Source organism: Heptranchias perlo, unplaced genomic scaffold (genome assembly GCF_035084215.1).
Source record: "Heptranchias perlo isolate sHepPer1 unplaced genomic scaffold, sHepPer1.hap1 HAP1_SCAFFOLD_889, whole genome shotgun sequence".
Taxonomy (NCBI): Eukaryota; Metazoa; Chordata; class Chondrichthyes; order Hexanchiformes; family Hexanchidae; genus Heptranchias; species Heptranchias perlo.
In genome coordinates, this window is record NW_027139928.1 from 8,734 (window position 1) to 27,284 (window position 18,551).

General features: G+C 56.9%; 1 protein-coding gene across 2 annotated transcripts in view; it reads left to right on the forward strand.

The window, feature by feature from the left end:
- The first annotated feature begins 1,915 nt into the window (after positions 1 to 1,915).
- The window catches only part of LOC137319793 (inhibitor of growth protein 4), a 32,338-nt gene continuing 15,702 nt past the window's right edge, over positions 1,916 to 18,551 (forward strand). For both annotated transcript variants that reach the window (XM_067981725.1, XM_067981726.1), the window contains exons 1-4: positions 1,916 to 2,005; positions 13,680 to 13,751; positions 15,859 to 16,025; positions 17,515 to 17,629. In XM_067981725.1, coding sequence (XP_067837826.1) covers positions 1,969 to 2,005; positions 13,680 to 13,751; positions 15,859 to 16,025; positions 17,515 to 17,629 — 391 coding nt within the window. In that variant the 5' untranslated portion in view covers positions 1,916 to 1,968. The remainder of the gene's footprint in view (positions 2,006 to 13,679; positions 13,752 to 15,858; positions 16,026 to 17,514; positions 17,630 to 18,551) is intronic.

Genomic DNA, 18,551 nt, shown 5'->3' on the forward strand with positions numbered 1-18,551 from the left:
CGAGGGAGGCATGCAGGGAAACTGTAGGCTTATCCAAGAGAGAGTCAAGCCCGGCACGGCGGCAGGAGAGTAGGGAGGCCGAGGAGCGCTGAAGGATTGGGCTAGGGATTTGCGGGGGGGGGCAGAGAACCCGAGAGGGCAGAAACGAAAGAAGGCAGGACGATAGGAAAGAGGGGCCTGGGAGGGGTAAAGAGGAAAGATGATAAAAGGGGAAAAAGATTTGATGGACTCTTCTGGAGTGGCAGTCAGTCGCCAACCGCAAGGTTGGCATGGCGGGGAGATTGCTCAGAATTGATGGGGTTTTTTTCCCTCTGGCGAATGGGGGGAGAAAGATGAAAGGAGTAGACACATGGCTGATGAAATTTTTGTTTTAATTCGTTCATGGGATGTGGGCGTCGCTGGCGAGGCCGGCATTTATTGCCCATCCCCGATTGCCCCTTGAGAAGGTGGCGGTGAGCCGCCTTCTTGAACTGCTGCAGTCCGTGTGGTGAAGGTTCTCCCACAGTGCTGTTCGGAAGGGAGTTCCAGGATCTTGACCCAGCGACGATGAGGGAACGTCCGATATATTTCCAAGTCGGGATGGTGTGTGACTCGGAGGGGAACGCGCGGGTGGTGTTGTCCCCATGTGCCCGCTGCTCTTGTCCTTCTAGGTGGTAGAGGTCGCGGGTTTGGGAGGTGCTGTCGAAGAAGCCTTGGCGAGTTGCTGCAGTGCATCCTTATTTAAATTTAACGCAGAGAAGTGCGGGGTGCTACATTTTAGTAGGAAGAACGAGGAGAGGCAATATAAACTAGAGGGCACAACTCTAAAAGGGGTACAGGAACAGAGAGATCTGGGGGTATCTGTGCACGGGGTGGCAGGGCAGGTTGAGAAAGCGGTTAAAAAAGCAGACGGGATCCTGAGCTTTATAATTAGAGGCATAGAGTAGAAAAGCAAGGAAGTCATGATGAACCTTTATAAAACACTGGTTCGGCCGCAACTGGAGTATTGTGTCCAGTTCTGGGCACCGCACTTTAGGAAAGATGTGAAGACCTTAGAGAGGGTGCAGAGGAGATCTACCAGAATGATTCCAGGGATGCGGGACTTTAGTGACGTGAATAGACTGGAGAAGCTGGGGTTGTTCTCCTCGGAACAGAGACGGTGGCGAGGAGATTTGGTCGAGGTGATCAGGAAGGGTCCAGATGGAGAGACACTGCTCCCATTGGCGGAAGGGTCAAGGACCAGAGGACGGGGATTTGAGGCGATTGGCAAAAGGACCAAAGGCGACATGAGGGGAAACTTTTTTTTTTTACCCAGCGGGCGGGCGGGATCTGGAACGCACTGCCCGAGGGGGCGGTGGAGACAGATTCGATCGTGGCCTCCAAAAGGGAACTGGATAAACACTTGAAAGGGAAAAGTTTGCGGGGTTACGGGGAAAGGGCGGGGGAGTGGGACTGGCTCTTGCATGGAGCTAGCACGGACTCAACGGGCCGAACGGCCTCCTTCCGTGAACATCAGGCAGAAAGAGCAGGTGACAAAATGGCGGCTTCTCCTGGTTGCCATGGCGACCTCCTCCTTTGCCCCCCGCCCCCCCTCAAGAATCTTCCAACAACAGCAAATGGCTTCAAATCCAACACTGCGCAGGCGCGTTGCCAGCAGTGGGAGGTGCGGCATCAGTGGCCGCAGTGCGCCGGCGCGTTGCCAGCGGCGGCGGGGAGCCGGCAGTGCGCAGGCGCCTGGGCCTTGCCAGTAACATGGCGGCGCGCTGGGGGGGGCGAGAGTCACCGCGGCGGGTGCGCAGGCGCACTGCCAGCACGCCGCCGCCATCTTGCGTTTTCCTCCGCTGCCAACAAAGATGGCGCCCGCGCTCGGCTTCAGCACGGCGTCCGCTGCGGGCGCTTTGCCAGTACTTGGAGCCACTTCCGGTGCCGGGGTTGGGGGGGGGAGGAGGAGGGTTCCGAGGCCCCGCCCCCTGACAACAAGGAGTCAAGATGGCGGCGGGGATGTATTTGGAACATTATCTGGACAGTGAGTATAAAGAGCGAATGTGATGGAGGCCTGAGGGAGGGAGATAGCCCATAATATAACCCCAAGGGAGGGGAACATCCCATAATATACCCATAGGGAGGGGGGGAACACCCCATAATATACCCAGAGGGAGGGGGGAACACCCCATAATATACCCGAAGGGAGGGGGACATCTCATAATATACCCAAAGGGAGGGGGGAACGCCCCATAATATACCCGAAGGGAGGGGGACATCCCATAATATACCCAAAGGAAGGAGGAACATCCCATAATATATCTAATGGGAGGGGTACATCCCATAATATACCCAAAGGGAGGGGTACATCCCATAATATACCCAAAGGGAGGGGTACATCCCCCAATATACCCTAAGGAAGGGGGAACACCCCATAATATATCTAATGGGAGGGGGACATCCCATAATATACCTAAAGGGAGGGGGACATCCCATAATATACCTAAAGGAAGGGGAACATCCCATAATATACCCAAAGGGAGGAGGACCTCCCACAATTTACCTGAAAGGAGCGGGACACCCCATAATATACCCCAGGGAGGGGGACATCTCATAATATAGCTGAAGGGAGGGGAACATCCCATAATATACCCAAAGGAAGGGGGGGAACACCCCATAATATACCCAAAGGGAGGAGGACATCCCATAATATACCCAAAGGAAGGGGAACACCCCATAATATACCTAAAGGGAGGGGAACACCCCATAATATACCTAAAGGGAGGGGGAACACCCCATAATATACCTAAAGGGAGGGGGAACACCCAATAATATACCCAAAGGAAGGGGAACATCCCATAATATACCTAAAGGGAGAGGGACATCCCATAATATACCCAAAGGGAGGGGGAACACCCCATAATATACCCAAAGGGAGAGGGAACACCCCATAATATACCTAAAGGGAGGAGGACCATCCCATAATATACCCAAAGGGAGGGGGAACACCCCATAATATACCTAAAGGGAGGGGAACATCCCATAATATACCCAAAGGGAGGGGAACATCCCATAATATACCTAAAGGGAGGAGGACCATCCAATAATATACCCAAAGGGAGGGGGACATCCCATAATATACCCAAAGGAAGGAAGAACATCCCATAATATATCTAATGGGAGGGGTACATCCCATAATATACCCAAAGGGAGGGGTACATCCCCCAATATACCCTAAGGAAGGGGGAACACCCCATAATATATCTAATGGGAGGGGGACATCCCATAATATACCTAAAGGGAGGGGGACATCCCATAATATACCTAAAGGAAGGGGAACATCCCATAATATACCCAAAGGGAGGAGGACCTCTCATAATGTACCTGAAAGGGGCGGGACACCCCATAATATACCCCAGGGAGGGGGACATCCCATAATATAGCTAAAGGGAGGAGGACATCCCATAATATACCCAAAGGGAGGGGGACATCCCATAATATATCTAATGGGAGGGGGACCATCCCATAATATACCCCAGGGAGGGGGACATCCCATAATATAGCTAAAGGGAGGAGGACATCCCATAATATACCCAAAGGGAGGGGGACATCCCATAATATATCTAATGGGAGGGGGACCATCCCATAATATACCTAAAGGGAGGGGGACATCCCATAATATACCTAAAGGAAGGGGAACATCCCATAATATACCGAAAGGGAGGGGGAACACCCCATAATATATCGAATGGGAGGGGAACATCCCATAATATACCGAAAGGGAGGGGGAACACCCCATAATATATCGAATGGGAGGGGGACATCCCATAATGTACCTAAAGGGAGGGGGACATCCCATAATATACCCAAAGGAAGGAGGACCATCCCATAATATACCGAAAGGGAGGGGGAACACCCCATAATATATCGAATGGGAGGGGGACATCCCATAATATACCCAAAGGGAGGGGGAACATCCCATAATATATCTAATGGGAGGGGGACATCCCATAATATACCCAAAGGAAGGAGGACCATCCCATAATATACCCAAAGGGAGGGGAACATCCCATAATATACCTAAAGGGAGGAGGACCATCCCATAATATACCCAAAGGGAGGGGGTACACCCCATAATATACCCAAAGGGAGAGGGAACATCCCATAATATACCTAAAGGGAGGGGAACATCCCATAATATACCCAAAGGGAGGGGAACATCCCATAATATACCTAAAGGGAGGGGGAAAATCCCATAATATACCTAAAGGGAGGGGAACATCCCATAATATACCCAAAGGGAGGGGAACATCCCATAATATACCTAAAGGGAGGGGAACATCCCATAATATACCCAAAGGGAGGGGGAACATCCCATAATATACCTAAAGGGAGGGGAACATCCCATAATATACCCAAAGGGAGGGGAACATCCCATAATATATCTAAAGGGAGGAGGACCATCCCATAATATACCCAAAGGGAGGGGGAACACCCCATAATATACCCAAAGGGAGGGGGAACATCCCATAATATACCTAAAGGGAGGGGAACATCCCATAATATACCCAAAGGAAGGAGGACCATCCCATAATATACCCAAAGGGAGGGGAACATCCCATAATATACCTAAAGGGAGGAGGACCATCCCATAATATACCCAAAGGGAGGGGGAACATCCCATAATATACCTAAAGGGAGGGGAACATCCCATAATATACCCAAAGGGAGGGGGAACACCCCATAATATACCTAAAGGGAGGGGAACATCCCATAATATACCCAAAGGGAGGGGAACATCCCATAATATATCTAATGGGAGGGGGACCATCCCATAATATACCCAAAGGGAGGGGGGAACATCCCATAATATATCTAATGGGAGGGGAACATCCCATAATATACCCAAAGGGAGGGGGAACATCCCATAATATACCTAAAGGGAGGGGGAACATCCCATAATATACCCAAAGGGAGGGGGAACATCCCATAATATACCTAAAGGGAGGGGAACATCCCATAATATACCCAAAGGGAGGGGAACATCCCATAATATACCTAAAGGGAGGGGAACACCCCATAATATACCTAAAGGGAGGGGAACATCCCATAATATACCCAAAGGGAGGGGGAACATCCCATAATATATCTAATGGGAGGGGGACCATCCCATAATATACCTAAAGGGAGGGGGAACATCCCATAATATACCCAAAGGGAGGGGGGGAACATCCCATAATATATCTAAAGGGAGGGGGAACATCCCATAATATACCTAAAGGGAGGGGGAACATCCCATAATATACCCGTAGGGAGGGGAAACACCCCATAATATACCCGTAGGGAGGGGAACACCCCGTAATATACCCGTAGGGAGGGGGAACACCCTGTAATATACCCGTAGGGAGGGGGAAACACCCCGTAATATACCCGTAGGGAGGGGGAAACACCCCGTAATATACCCGTAGGGAGGGGGAACACCCCGTAATATACCCGTAGGGAGGGGTACACCCTGTAATATACCCGTAGGCAGGGGAACACCCTGTAATATACCCGTAGGGAGGGGGAACACCCCGTAATATACCCGTAGGGAGGGGAAACACCCCGTAATATACCCGTAGGGAGGGGAAACACCCCGTAATATACCCGTAGGGAGGGGGAACACCCCGTAATATACCCGTAGGGAGGGGAACACCCTGTAATATACCCGTAGGGAGGGGGAACACCCCGTAATATACCCGTAGGGAGGGGAACACCCCGTAATATACCCGTAGGGAGGGGAAACACCCCGTAATATACCCGTAGGGAGGGGAACACCCTGTAATATACCCGTAGGGAGGGGAACACCCCGTAATATACCCGTAGGGAGGGGAAACACCCCGTAATATACCCGTAGGGAGGGGAACACCCTGTAATATACCCGTAGGGAGGGGAACACCCCGTAATATACCCGTAGGGAGGGGAAACACCCCGTAATATACCCGTAGGGAGGGGAACACCCTGTAATATACCCGTAGGGAGGGGGAACACCCCGTAATATACCCGTAGGGAGGGGAAACACCCCGTAATATACCCGTAGGGAGAGGAAACACCCCGTAATATACCCGTAGGGAGGGGGAACACCCCGTAATATACCCGTAGGGAGGGGGAAACACCCCATAATATACCCGTAGGGAGGGGGAACACCCCGTAATATACCCGTAGGGAGGGGGAACACCCCGTAATATACCCGTAGGGAGGGGTACACCCCGTAATATACCCGTAGGGAGGGGGACACCCCGTAATATACCCGTAGGGAGGGGGAACAACCCGTAATATACCCGTAGGGAGGGGGAAACACCCCGTAATATACCCGTAGGGAGGGGGAACACCCCGTAATATACCCGTAGGGAGGGGTACACCCCGTAATATACCCGTAGGGAGGGGGAACACCCCGTAATATACCCGTAGGGAGGGGGACACCCCGTAATATACCCGTAGGGAGGGGGAACACCCCGTAATATACCCGTAGGGAGGGGGAACAACCCGTAATATACCCGTAGGGAGGGGGAAACACCCCGTAATATACCCGTAGGGAGGGGGAACACCCCGTAATATACCCGTAGGGAGGGGTACACCCCGTAATATACCCGTGGGGAGGGGGAACACCCCGTAATATACCCGTAGGGAGGGGGACACCCCGTAATATACCCGTAGGGAGGGGGAACATCCCATAATATACCTAAAGGGAGGGGGAAACACCCCGTAATATACCCGTAGGGAGGGGGACATCCCATAATATACCCGTAGGGAGGGGGACACCCCGTAATATACCCGTAGGGAGGGGGACACCCCGTAATATACCCGTAGGGAGGGGGAACATCCCATAATATACCTAAAGGGAGGGGGAAACACCCCGTAATATACCCGTAGGGAGGGGGACATCCCATAATATACCCGTAGGGAGGGGGACACCCCGTAATATACCCGTAGGGAGGGGGACACCCCGTAATATACCCGTAGGGAGGGGGAACATCCCATAATATACCTAAAGGGAGGGGGAAACACCCCGTAATATACCCGTAGGGAGGGGGACATCCCATAATATACCCGTAGGGAGGGGGGACACCCCGTAATATACCCGTAGGGAGGGGGAACACCCCGTAATATACCCGTAGGGAGGGGGAACACCCCGTAATATACCCGTAGGGAGGGGGAAACACCCCATAATATACCCGTAGGGAAGGGGGAAACACCCCATAATATACCCGTAGGGAGGGGAACACCCTGTAATATACCCGTAGGGAGGGGAACACCCCGTAATATACCCGTAGGGAGGGGAAACACCCCGTAATATACCCGTAGGGAGGGGAACACCCTGTAATATACCCGTAGGGAGGGGGAACACCCCGTAATATACCCGTAGGGAGGGGAAACACCCCGTAATATACCCGTAGGGAGGGGGAACACCCCATAATATACCCGTAGGGAGGGGGAAACACCCCATAATATACCCGTAGGGAGGGGGAACATCCCATAATATACCTAAAGGGAGGGGGAAACACCCCGTAATATACCCGTAGGGAGGGGGACATCCCATAATATACCCGTAGGGAGGGGGACACCCCGTAATATACCCGTAGGGAGGGGGACACCCCGTAATATACCCGTAGGGAGGGGGAACATCCCATAATATACCTAAAGGGAGGGGGAAACACCCCGTAATATACCCGTAGGGAGGGGGACATCCCATAATATACCCGTAGGGAGGGGGGACACCCCGTAATATACCCGTAGGGAGGGGGAACACCCCGTAATATACCCGTAGGGAGGGGGAACACCCCGTAATATACCCGTAGGGAGGGGGAAACACCCCATAATATACCCGTAGGGAGGGGGAAACACCCCATAATATACCCGTAGGGAGGGGAACACCCTGTAATATACCCGTAGGGAGGGGGACACCCTGTAATATACCCGTAGGGAGGGGGACACCCCATAATATACCCGTAGGGAGGGGGAACACCCCGTAATATACCCGTAGGGAGGGGAAACACCCTGTAATATACCCGTAGGGAGGGGGAACACCCCGTAATATACCCGTAGGGAGGGGAAACACCCTGTAATATACCCGTAGGGAGGGGTGTACACCCCATAATATACCCGTAGGGAGGGGAACACCCCGTAATATACCCGTAGGGAGGGGAAACACCCCGTAATATACCCGTAGGGAGGGGAAACACCCCGTAATATACCCGTAGGGAGGGGAAACACCCCGTAATATACCCGTAGGGAGGGGGAACACCCCGTAATATACCCGTAGGGAGGGGAACACCCTGTAATATACCCGTAGGGAGGGGGAACACCCCGTAATATACCCGTAGGGAGGGGAACACCCCGTAATATACCCGTAGGGAGGGGAAACACCCCGTAATATACCCGTAGGGAGGGGAACACCCTGTAATATACCCGTAGGGAGGGGAACACCCCGTAATATACCCGTAGGGAGGGGAAACACCCCGTAATATACCCGTAGGGAGGGGAAACACCCCGTAATATACCCGTAGGGAGGGGAAACACCCCGTAATATACCCGTAGGGAGGGGAACACCCTGTAATATACCCGTAGGGAGGGGAACACCCCGTAATATACCCGTAGGGAGGGGAAACACCCCGTAATATACCCGTAGGGAGGGGAACACCCTGTAATATACCCGTAGGGAGGGGGAACACCCCGTAATATACCCGTAGGGAGGGGAAACACCCCGTAATATACCCGTAGGGAGAGGAAACACCCCGTAATATACCCGTAGGGAGGGGGAACACCCCGTAATATACCCGTAGGGAGGGGGAAACACCCCATAATATACCCGTAGGGAGGGGGAACACCCCGTAATATACCCGTAGGGAGGGGGAACACCCCGTAATATACCCGTAGGGAGGGGTACACCCCGTAATATACCCGTAGGGAGGGGGAACACCCCGTAATATACCCGTAGGGAGGGGGAACAACCCGTAATATACCCGTAGGGAGGGGGAAACACCCCGTAATATACCCGTAGGGAGGGGGAACACCCCGTAATATACCCGTAGGGAGGGGTACACCCCGTAATATACCCGTAGGGAGGGGGAACACCCCGTAATATACCCGTAGGGAGGGGGACACCCCGTAATATACCCGTAGGGAGGGGGAACACCCCGTAATATACCCGTAGGGAGGGGGAACAACCCGTAATATACCCGTAGGGAGGGGGAAACACCCCGTAATATACCCGTAGGGAGGGGGAACACCCCGTAATATACCCGTAGGGAGGGGTACACCCCGTAATATACCCGTAGGGAGGGGGAACACCCCGTAATATACCCGTAGGGAGGGGGACACCCCGTAATATACCCGTAGGGAGGGGGAACATCCCATAATATACCTAAAGGGAGGGGGAAACACCCCGTAATATACCCGTAGGGAGGGGGACATCCCATAATATACCCGTAGGGAGGGGGACACCCCGTAATATACCCGTAGGGAGGGGGACACCCCGTAATATACCCGTAGGGAGGGGGAACATCCCATAATATACCTAAAGGGAGGGGGAAACACCCCGTAATATACCCGTAGGGAGGGGGACATCCCATAATATACCCGTAGGGAGGGGGACACCCCGTAATATACCCGTAGGGAGGGGGACACCCCGTAATATACCCGTAGGGAGGGGGAACATCCCATAATATACCTAAAGGGAGGGGGAAACACCCCGTAATATACCCGTAGGGAGGGGGACATCCCATAATATACCCGTAGGGAGGGGGGACACCCCGTAATATACCCGTAGGGAGGGGGAACACCCCGTAATATACCCGTAGGGAGGGGGAACACCCCGTAATATACCCGTAGGGAGGGGGAAACACCCCATAATATACCCGTAGGGAGGGGGAAACACCCCATAATATACCCGTAGGGAGGGGAACACCCTGTAATATACCCGTAGGGAGGGGAACACCCCGTAATATACCCGTAGGGAGGGGAAACACCCCGTAATATACCCGTAGGGAGGGGAACACCCTGTAATATACCCGTAGGGAGGGGAAACACCCTGTAATATACCCGTAGGGAGGGGGAACACCCTGTAATATACCCGTAGGGAGGGGAAACACCCTGTAATATACCCGTAGGGAGGGGGAACACCCTGTAATATACCCGTAGGGAGGGGGAACACCCTGTAATATACCCGTAGGGAGGGGAAACACCCTGTAATATACCCGTAGGGAGGGGGAACACCCCGTAATATACCCGTAGGGAGGGGAACACCCCATAATATACCCGTAGGGAGGGGAAACACCCTGTAATATACCCGTAGGGAGGGGGAACACCCCGTAATATACCCGTAGGGAGGGGAAACACCCTGTAATATACCCGTAGGGAGGGGAACACCCCATAATATACCCGTAGGGAGGGGGAACACCCCGTAATATACCCGTAGGGAGGGGAAACACCCTGTAATATACCCGTAGGGAGGGGGAACACCCCGTAATATACCCGTAGGGAGGGGAAACACCCTGTAATATACCCGTAGGGAGGGGTGTACACTCTAATTTTCCGCAGGTACGTGGTACACTGAATAAAATACATAACGGGTTTACCAATAACAAGGCGCATAAGAGGAAAGGGAGGGAGTGGACAAGAGCATAGAGATCTCGGAGGGTTTGTAGGGGGCTGGAGGAGGTTACAGAGATAGGGAGGGGGGGGCGAGGGCCATGCAGAGATCTCGGAGGGTTTGTCGGGGGCTGGAGGAGGTTACAGAGATAGGGAGGGGGGGCGAGGGCCATGCAGAGATCTCGGAGGGTTTGTAGGGGGCTGGAGGAGGTTACAGAGATAGGGAGGGGGGCGAGGGCCATGCAGAGATCTCGGAGGGTTTGTCGGGGGCTGGAGGAGGTTACAGAGATAGGGAGGGGGGCGAGGGCCATGCAGAGATCTCGGAGGGTTTGTCGGGGGCTGGAGGAGGTTACAGAGATAGGGAGGGGGGCGAGGGGCCATGCAGAGATCTCGGAGGGTTTGTAGGGGGCTGGAGGAGGTTACAGAGATAGGGAGAGGGGGGCGAGGGCCATGCAGAGATCTCGGAGGGTTGTAGGGGGCTGGAGGAGGTTACAGAGATAGGGAGGGGGGGGCGAGGGCCATGCAGAGATCTCGGAGGGTTGTAGGGGGCTGGAGGAGGTTACAGAGATAGGGAGGGGGGGGCGAGGGCCATGCAGAGATCTCGGAGGGTTGTAGGGGGCTGGAGGAGGTTACAGAGATAGGGAGGGGGGGGCGAGGGCCATGGAGGGATTTGAACAGGAGGATGAGAATTTTAAAATCGAGGCGTTCCTGGACCGGGAGCCAGAAGGTCGTGGGGTCGAGCCCCGCTCCAGAGGCTTGAGCCCCATAATCCAGTGCCAGAACTGAGGGAGCGCCGCACTGTCGTAGGGTCGGTACTGAGGGAGCGCCGCACTGTCGGAGGGTCGGTACTGAGGGAGCGCCGCACTGTCGGAGGGTCGGTACTGAGGGAGCGCCGCACTGTCGGAGGGTCGGTACTGAGGGAGCGCCGCACTGTCGTAGGGTCGGTACTGAGGGAGCGCCGCACTGTCGGAGGGTCGGTACTGAGGGAGCGCCGCACTGTCGGAGGGTCGGGACTGAGGGAGTGCCACACTGTCGGAGGGTCGGGACTGAGGGAGTGCCACACTGTCGGAGGGTCAGTACTGAGGGAGCGCCGCACTGTCGGAGGGTCGGTACCGAGGGAGCGCCGCACTGTCGGAGGGTCGGTACCGAGGGAGCGCCGCACTGTCGGAGGGTCGGTACGGAGGGAGCGCCGCACTGTCGGAACGGTCGGTGCCGAGGGAGCGCCGCACTGTCGGAGGGTCGGTACTGAGGGAGCGCCGCACTGTCGGAGGGTCGGTACTGAGGGAGCGCCGCACTGTCGGAGGGTCGGTACTGAGGGAGCGCCGCGCTGTCGGAGGGTCGGTACTGAGGGAGCGCCGCACTGTCGGAGGGTCGGTACTGAGGGAGCGCCGCGCTGTCGGAGGGTCGGTACTGAGGGAGCGCCGCACTGTCAGACGGTCGGTGCTGAGGGAGCGCCGCACTGTCGGAGGGTCGGTACTGAGGGAGCGCCGCACTGTCGGAGGGTCGGTACTGAGGGAGCGCCGCACTGTGGGAGGGTCGGCACTGAGGGAGCGCCGCACTGTGGGAGGGTCGGCACTGAGGGAGCGCCGCACTGTCGGAGGTGCCCCCTTTCGGATGAGACGTCAAACCGAGGCCCCGTCTGCCCCCTCGGGCGCACGTAAAATATCCCACGGGCCGCTATTTCGGAGACGAGCGGAGGGGGGAGTTCTCCCCGACGTCCTGGCCCCTATTTATCCCTCCGCAAACATCACTGTTGTCACGTTTCTGTTTGTGGGATCTTGCTGTGCGCAAATTGGCTGCCTCGTTTCCCACATTACAACGGTGAGCACACTTCAAAAAAAAGGACTTCAGGGGCTGTCAAGGGCTTTTGGACGCCCTGAGGTGGTGTAAGATGCGATAGATATCCAAGTCTTTTTCAAAACAGGGGTGTACTCAAGGATCGAGGGGGATACCTGAATATAGGAGTGTACCGAATAATGTTCCTGAAAATGGACGTGAATAAGGGACGCGTGTACAGGATGTGTACTGAATAACATGCATAAAGCAGGAGGATAGCCAATAACGTAGCTCACTAACTCCCCAATCCCACGAACTGCCTCCCCACGGGGAGAGAGAGAGAGGAGAGAGAGTCCAAGGGCCCCTCACTCAGCCTGTGTCTGTCGCCCCTCACTCCTCACATCTGTTTCCCGACTCAAGGCTGGGTTTGAAAAATTCAATTGATTTGTGCATTTTTTTAGGAATCGAATTAGAATGGGTGAAGACACTCTCTCTCTCCCCTCTCTCTCCCTCTCTATCTCTCTCTCCCCCTCCCCCTCTCTCTCTGTTTCTCCCTCTCTCTCTCCCTGTGTGTGTCTCTCTCTCTCTGCCTCTCTCTCGGTGTCTCTCTGTCTCTCTCTCGCTGTGTCTTTCTGTGTATCTCTCTCTCTTTGTCTGTCTGTCTGTCTCTCTCTCTCTGTCTCTGTGTCTCTCTCTCTCTCTCTCTGTCTCTCTCTCTCTGTCTCTCTCTCTTTGTCTGTCTGTCTCTCTCTCTCTGTCTCTGCGTCTCTCGCTGCGTCTCTCTCTCTGTGTCTCTCTCTCTCTCTGCCTCTCTCTGTCTCTCTCTCTCTCTCTGTCTCTCTCTCTCTGTCTCTCTCTCTCTCTGTCTCTCTCTCTCTGCGTCTCTCTCTCTCTCTGTCTCTCTGTCTCTCTCGCTGTGTCTTTCTGTGTATCTCTCTCTGCGTCTCTCTCTCTCTGCGTCTCTCTATCTCTCTCTCGCTGTGTCTCTCTGTGTATCTCTCTCTCTTTGTCTGCCTGTCTCTCTCTCTCTCTCTCTCTCTCTTTCTTTCTCTCCTTCTTTCTCTCTCTCTCTCTCTCTCTCTCTTTCTCTCCCTCTTTCTTCCTTTCTCTCTCTCTCTCTCTCTCTCCTTCCCTGCTGACAATCACAAAGTCTTTCAATTTCAATTTTTAAAAGAAAACACAAAGTAAGCTTTACCTGAATAAAGCTTTTTACGTTTGTCTTCGAGCTTCTCTTCGAACAAGTTGTGAAAAACGCCGAGTGGAAATGGTGGAAAGCTGAATAAAACTTTCTTTCTCTCTCCGTCTCCCCCCAGGCATCGAGAATCTGCCCTTCGAACTTCAACGAAACTTCCAGCTGATGCGAGATCTGGACCAGAGAACAGAAGGTGACGCTGGGCGATTACTGATAGGGGGGGGAAATGACCCCTGGTAAAGGGGAACCTCGGCAATCTTTCCCCCTCCTCACCTCCGGGGCACGGGTCTGACCCCTCCCCATCCCCTCAGTTCTGGGGATCTCTGACCCCCCCCTCCCCCTCACTCCTGGGGGTCTCAGTCCTGCTCCCCTCGCTCCTAGGGGTCTCAGTCTCACTCCCCTCATTCCTGGGAGTCTCAGTCTCACTCCCCTCGCTCCTGGGGGTCTCAGTCCTGCTCCCCTCGCTCCTAGGGGTCTCAGTCTCACTCCCCTCATTCCTGGGAGTCTCAGTCTGTCCCCCTCACTCCTGGGGGTCTCAGTCTCACTCCTGGGGGTCTCAGTCTGTCCCCCTCCCTTCTCTTCCGGGTGTTCTCAGTCCGTCCCCCTCCTCTCACTCTTGGGGGTCTCAGTCTCGTTCCCCTCGCTCCTGGAGGTTTCAGTCTGTCCCCCTCCCCACTCCTGGGGGTCTCAGTCTCACTCCCCTCACTCCTGGGGGTCTCAGTCTGTCCCCTCCCCTCACATCTGGGGGTTTCATTCTGACTCCCTCGCTCCTAGGGGTCTCAGTCTCACTCCCCTCATTCCTGGGAGTCTCAGTCTCACTCCCCTCGCTCCTGGGGGTCTCAGTCCTGCTCCCCTCGCTCCTAGGGGTCTCAGTCTCACTCCCCTCATTCCTGGGAGTCTCAGTCTGTCCCCCTCACTCCTGGGGGTCTCAGTCTCACTCCTGGGGGTCTCAGTCTGTCCCCCTCCCTTCTCTTCCGGGTGTTCTCAGTCCGTCCCCCTCCTCTCACTCTTGGGGGTCTCAGTCTCGTTCCCCTCGCTCCTGGAGGTTTCAGTCTGTCCCCCTCCCCACTCCTGGGGGTCTCAGTCTCACTCCCCTCACTCCTGGGGGTCTCAGTCTGTCCCCCTCCCCTCACTCCCAGGGGTCTCATCTGTCCCCCTCCCCTCACTCCCGGGGGTCTCATCTGTCCCCCTCCCCTCACTTCCGGGGGTCTCATCTGTCCCAATCCCCTCGCTCCTGGGGGTCTCAGTCTCACTCCCCTTGATCCTGGGGGTCTCAGTCGCACTCCCCTCACTCCTGGGGGTCTCAGTCTCACTCCCCTTGATCCTGGGGGTCTCAAGTCTCACTCCCCTCACTCCTGGGGGTCTCAGTCTGTCCCTCTCCCCTCATTCCTGGGGGTCTCAGTCACACTCCCCTCACTCCTGGGGGTCTCATTCTCACTCCCCTCTTTCCTGGGGGTCTCAGTCGCACTTCCCTCACTCCTGGGGGTCTTAGTCTGTCCCTCTCCCCTCATTCCTGGGGGGTCTCAGTTGCACTCCCATCACTCCTGGGGGTCTCAGTCTGTCCTCCTCCCTTCTCTTCCGGGTGTTCTCAGTCCATCCCCCTCCCCTCACTCTTGGGGGTCTCAGTCTCATTCCCCTCGCTCTTAGGGGTTTAAGTCTGTCCCCCTCCCCACTCCTGGGGGTCTCAGTCTCACTCCTCTCTCTCCTGGGGGTCTCAGTCTCATTCCCCTCGCTCTTAGGGGTTTAAGTCTGTCCCCCTCCCCACTCCTGCGGGTCTCAGTCTCACTCCCCTCACTCCTGGGGGTCTCAGTCTGTCCCCCTCCCCTCACTCCTGGGGGTCTCAAATCTCACTCCCCTCTCTCCTGGGGGTCTCAGTCTGTCCCTCTCCCCTCACTCCCGGGGGGTCTCAGTCTGTCCCCCTCCCCTCACTCCTGGGGGTCTCAAATCTCACTCCCCTCTCTCCTGGGGGTCTCAGTCTGTCCCTCTCCCCTCACTCCCGGGGGGGTCTCAGTCTGTCCCCCTCCCCTCACTCCTGGGGGTCTCAATCTCACTTCCCTCTCTCCTGGGTGTTTCATTCTGACCCCCTCCCCTCACTCCCGGGGGGGTCTCAGTCTGTCCCCCTCCCCTCACTCCTGGGGGTCTCAGTCCCACACAGCACTAGGGTAGGGTGCCATCCATTGCCCAGCGAGATGTCGGGGTGGGGGTGGGAGGTGTTGTGTGTGGGGCTGGGGGTTTGAGGAGCTGTTGTATTAATGACCCTCCTCCCTCCACCCTTCTCCCCCCCCCCAACCCCGCTCCAGACCTGAAGGCGGAGATCGATAAGCTGGCGAGCGAGTACGTGACAAACGCCAGGACCCTGTCCTCTGATCAGAAGGTGGAGCTCGTCAAGCAGATACAGAGCGCCTACAGCAAGTGCAAGACTTTTGGGGACGAGAAGGTCCAACTGGCCATGCAGACCTACGAGATGGTACGTCCCGGGGGTTTTGGGGGGTGGGGGCGGAGGCGGAGGCGGTCCGGGGTCAGAGGGCAACGGGAGGGGGGGGTCAGAGGAACGGGGAAGGCACCAGCTTTGGCGACGGAGCTTGCGAGGGTCAGTGTAGTGGGGTGGGGGGGGGGGGCGGTGGCAAGATGTGCGGTTCTGTTCCCCCTCCAGGAAGGAGAACGAGTTGGACAGAGCCCCCCGGCAGTGAGGTGGGGGGGGGGGTCAGACTGAGACCCCCAGGAGTGAGGGGGTCAGACTGAGACCCCCAGGAGCGAGGGGGCGTGAGACTGAGACCCCCAGGAGTGAGGGGGTCAGACTGAGACCCCCAGGAGTGAGGGGAGTGAGACTGAGACCCCCAGGAGCGAGTGGTAGTGAGACTGAGACTCCCAGGAGCGAGGGGGAGTGAGACTGAGACCCCCAGGAGCGAGGGGGAGAGAGACTGAGACCCCCAGGAGTGAGGGGGAGTGAGACTGAGACCCCCAGGAGTGAGGGGGAGTGAGACTGAGACCCCCAGGAGTGAGGGGGAGTGAGACTGAGACCCCCAGGAGTGAGGGGGAGTGAGACTGAGACCCCCAGGAGCGAGGGGGAGAGAGACTGAGACCCCCAGGAGTGAGGGGGAGTGAGACTGAGACCCCCAGGAGCGAGTGGTAGTGAGACTGAGACTCCCAGGAGTGAGGGGGAGTGAGACTGAGACCCCCAGGAGCGAGGGGGAGTGAGACTGAGACTACAAGGAGCGAGGGGTGTGAGACTGAGACCCCCAGGAGCGAGGGGGACCCAGACTGAGACCCCCAGGAGTGAGGGGGAGTGAGACTGAGACCCCCAGGATTGAGGGCGTGTGAGACTGAGACCCCCAGGAACGAGGGGGAGAGAGACTGAGACCCCCAGGTGTGGAGGAGTGAGACTGAGACCCCCAGGAGTGAGGGAGAGTGAGACTGAGACCCCCAGGAGCGAGGGGGAGTGAGACTGAGACCACCAGGAGTGAGGGGGAGTGAGACCGAGACCCCCAGGAGTGAGGGGGAGTGAGACCGAGACCCCCAGGAGCGAGGGGGAGTAAGACCGAGACCCCCAGGAGCGAGGGGGAGTGAGACAGACCCCCAGGAGCGAGGGGGAGTGAGACTGAGACCCCCAGGAGCGAGGGGGAGTGAGACTGAGACCTCCAGGAGCGAGGGGGAGAGAGACTGAGACCCCTAGGAGCGAGGAGGAGTGAGACCGAGACCCCCAGGAGCGAGGGGGAGTGAGACCGAGACCCCCAGGAGCGAGGGGGAGTGAGACCGAGACCCCCAGGAGCGAGGGGGAGTGAGACTGAGACCCGGGGGAGTGAGACCGAGACCCCCAGGAGCGAGGGGGAGTGAGACCGAGACCCCCCAGGAGCGAGGGGGAGTGAGACCGAGACCCCCAGGAGCGAGGGGGAGGTGGTCCGGAGCTGGCGTCGCCCACTGACGATCTGTACTCGATTCTCTCCCCCTTCGCCCAGGTGGACAAACACATCCGGAGGCTGGACACAGACCTGGCCCGGTTCGAGGCTGACCTCAAGGAGAAACAGGCCGAGTCGAGTGACTACGACAGCTCGTCCAGCAAAGGGCAGAAAAGTAAGAGGGGGCCCCGCACGGGGACAGGAGAGGCCAAGTGTACGGGGAGTTCTCGGGAATTGGGCGAGGGCAGGTTTGGGGTTCATTGATACCGTCCGGGGCTGGAGAACGGGACCCCCGTCCCCATCCCCAGCATGAGATGGCGCCCAGAGGGAACGGTTGGCAGCAGCCATCCACGCCCCTCGGTAACTATCAAAACTGCGGCCACCGCTGTAATGTAATGCAGCGATGAGCAGCAGCTCTGTTGTGCACAGCAAGATCCCACAAAATACCAGCGTGATGCAGGCCCTTGCTCCTCTTTGAATAGTCTCTGTGGGATCTTTAACAACCCCCCCACCCTGAACGGGGAGAGAGTGCGGCGCTCCCTCGGGACCGACCCTCCGACAGTGCGGCGCTCCCTCAGTACCGACCCTCCGACAACGCAGCGCTCCCTCAGTACCGACCCTCCGACAGTGCGGCGCTCCCTCAGTACTGACCCTCCCACAGTGCGGCGCTCCCTCAGTACTGACCCTCCGACAGTGCGGCGCTCCCTCGGGACCGACCCTCCGACAGTGCGGCGCTCCCTCTGTACCGACCCTCCGACAGTGCGGCGCTCCCTCGGTACCGACCCTCCGACAGTGCGGCGCTCCCTCGGTACCGACCCTCCGACAGTGCGGCGCTCCCTCAGTACCGACCCTCCGACAGTGCGGCGCTCCCTCAGTACCGACCCTCCGACAGTGCGGCGCTCCCTCAGTACCGACCCTCCGACAGTGCGGCGCTCCCTCAGCACCGCCCCTCCGACGGTGCGGCGCTCCCTCAGTACCGACCCTCCGACAGTGCGGCGCTCCCTCAGTACCGACCCTCCGACAGTGCGGCGCTCCCTCAGTACCGACCCTCCGACAGTGCGGCGCTCCCTCAGTACCGACCCTCCGACAGTGCGGCG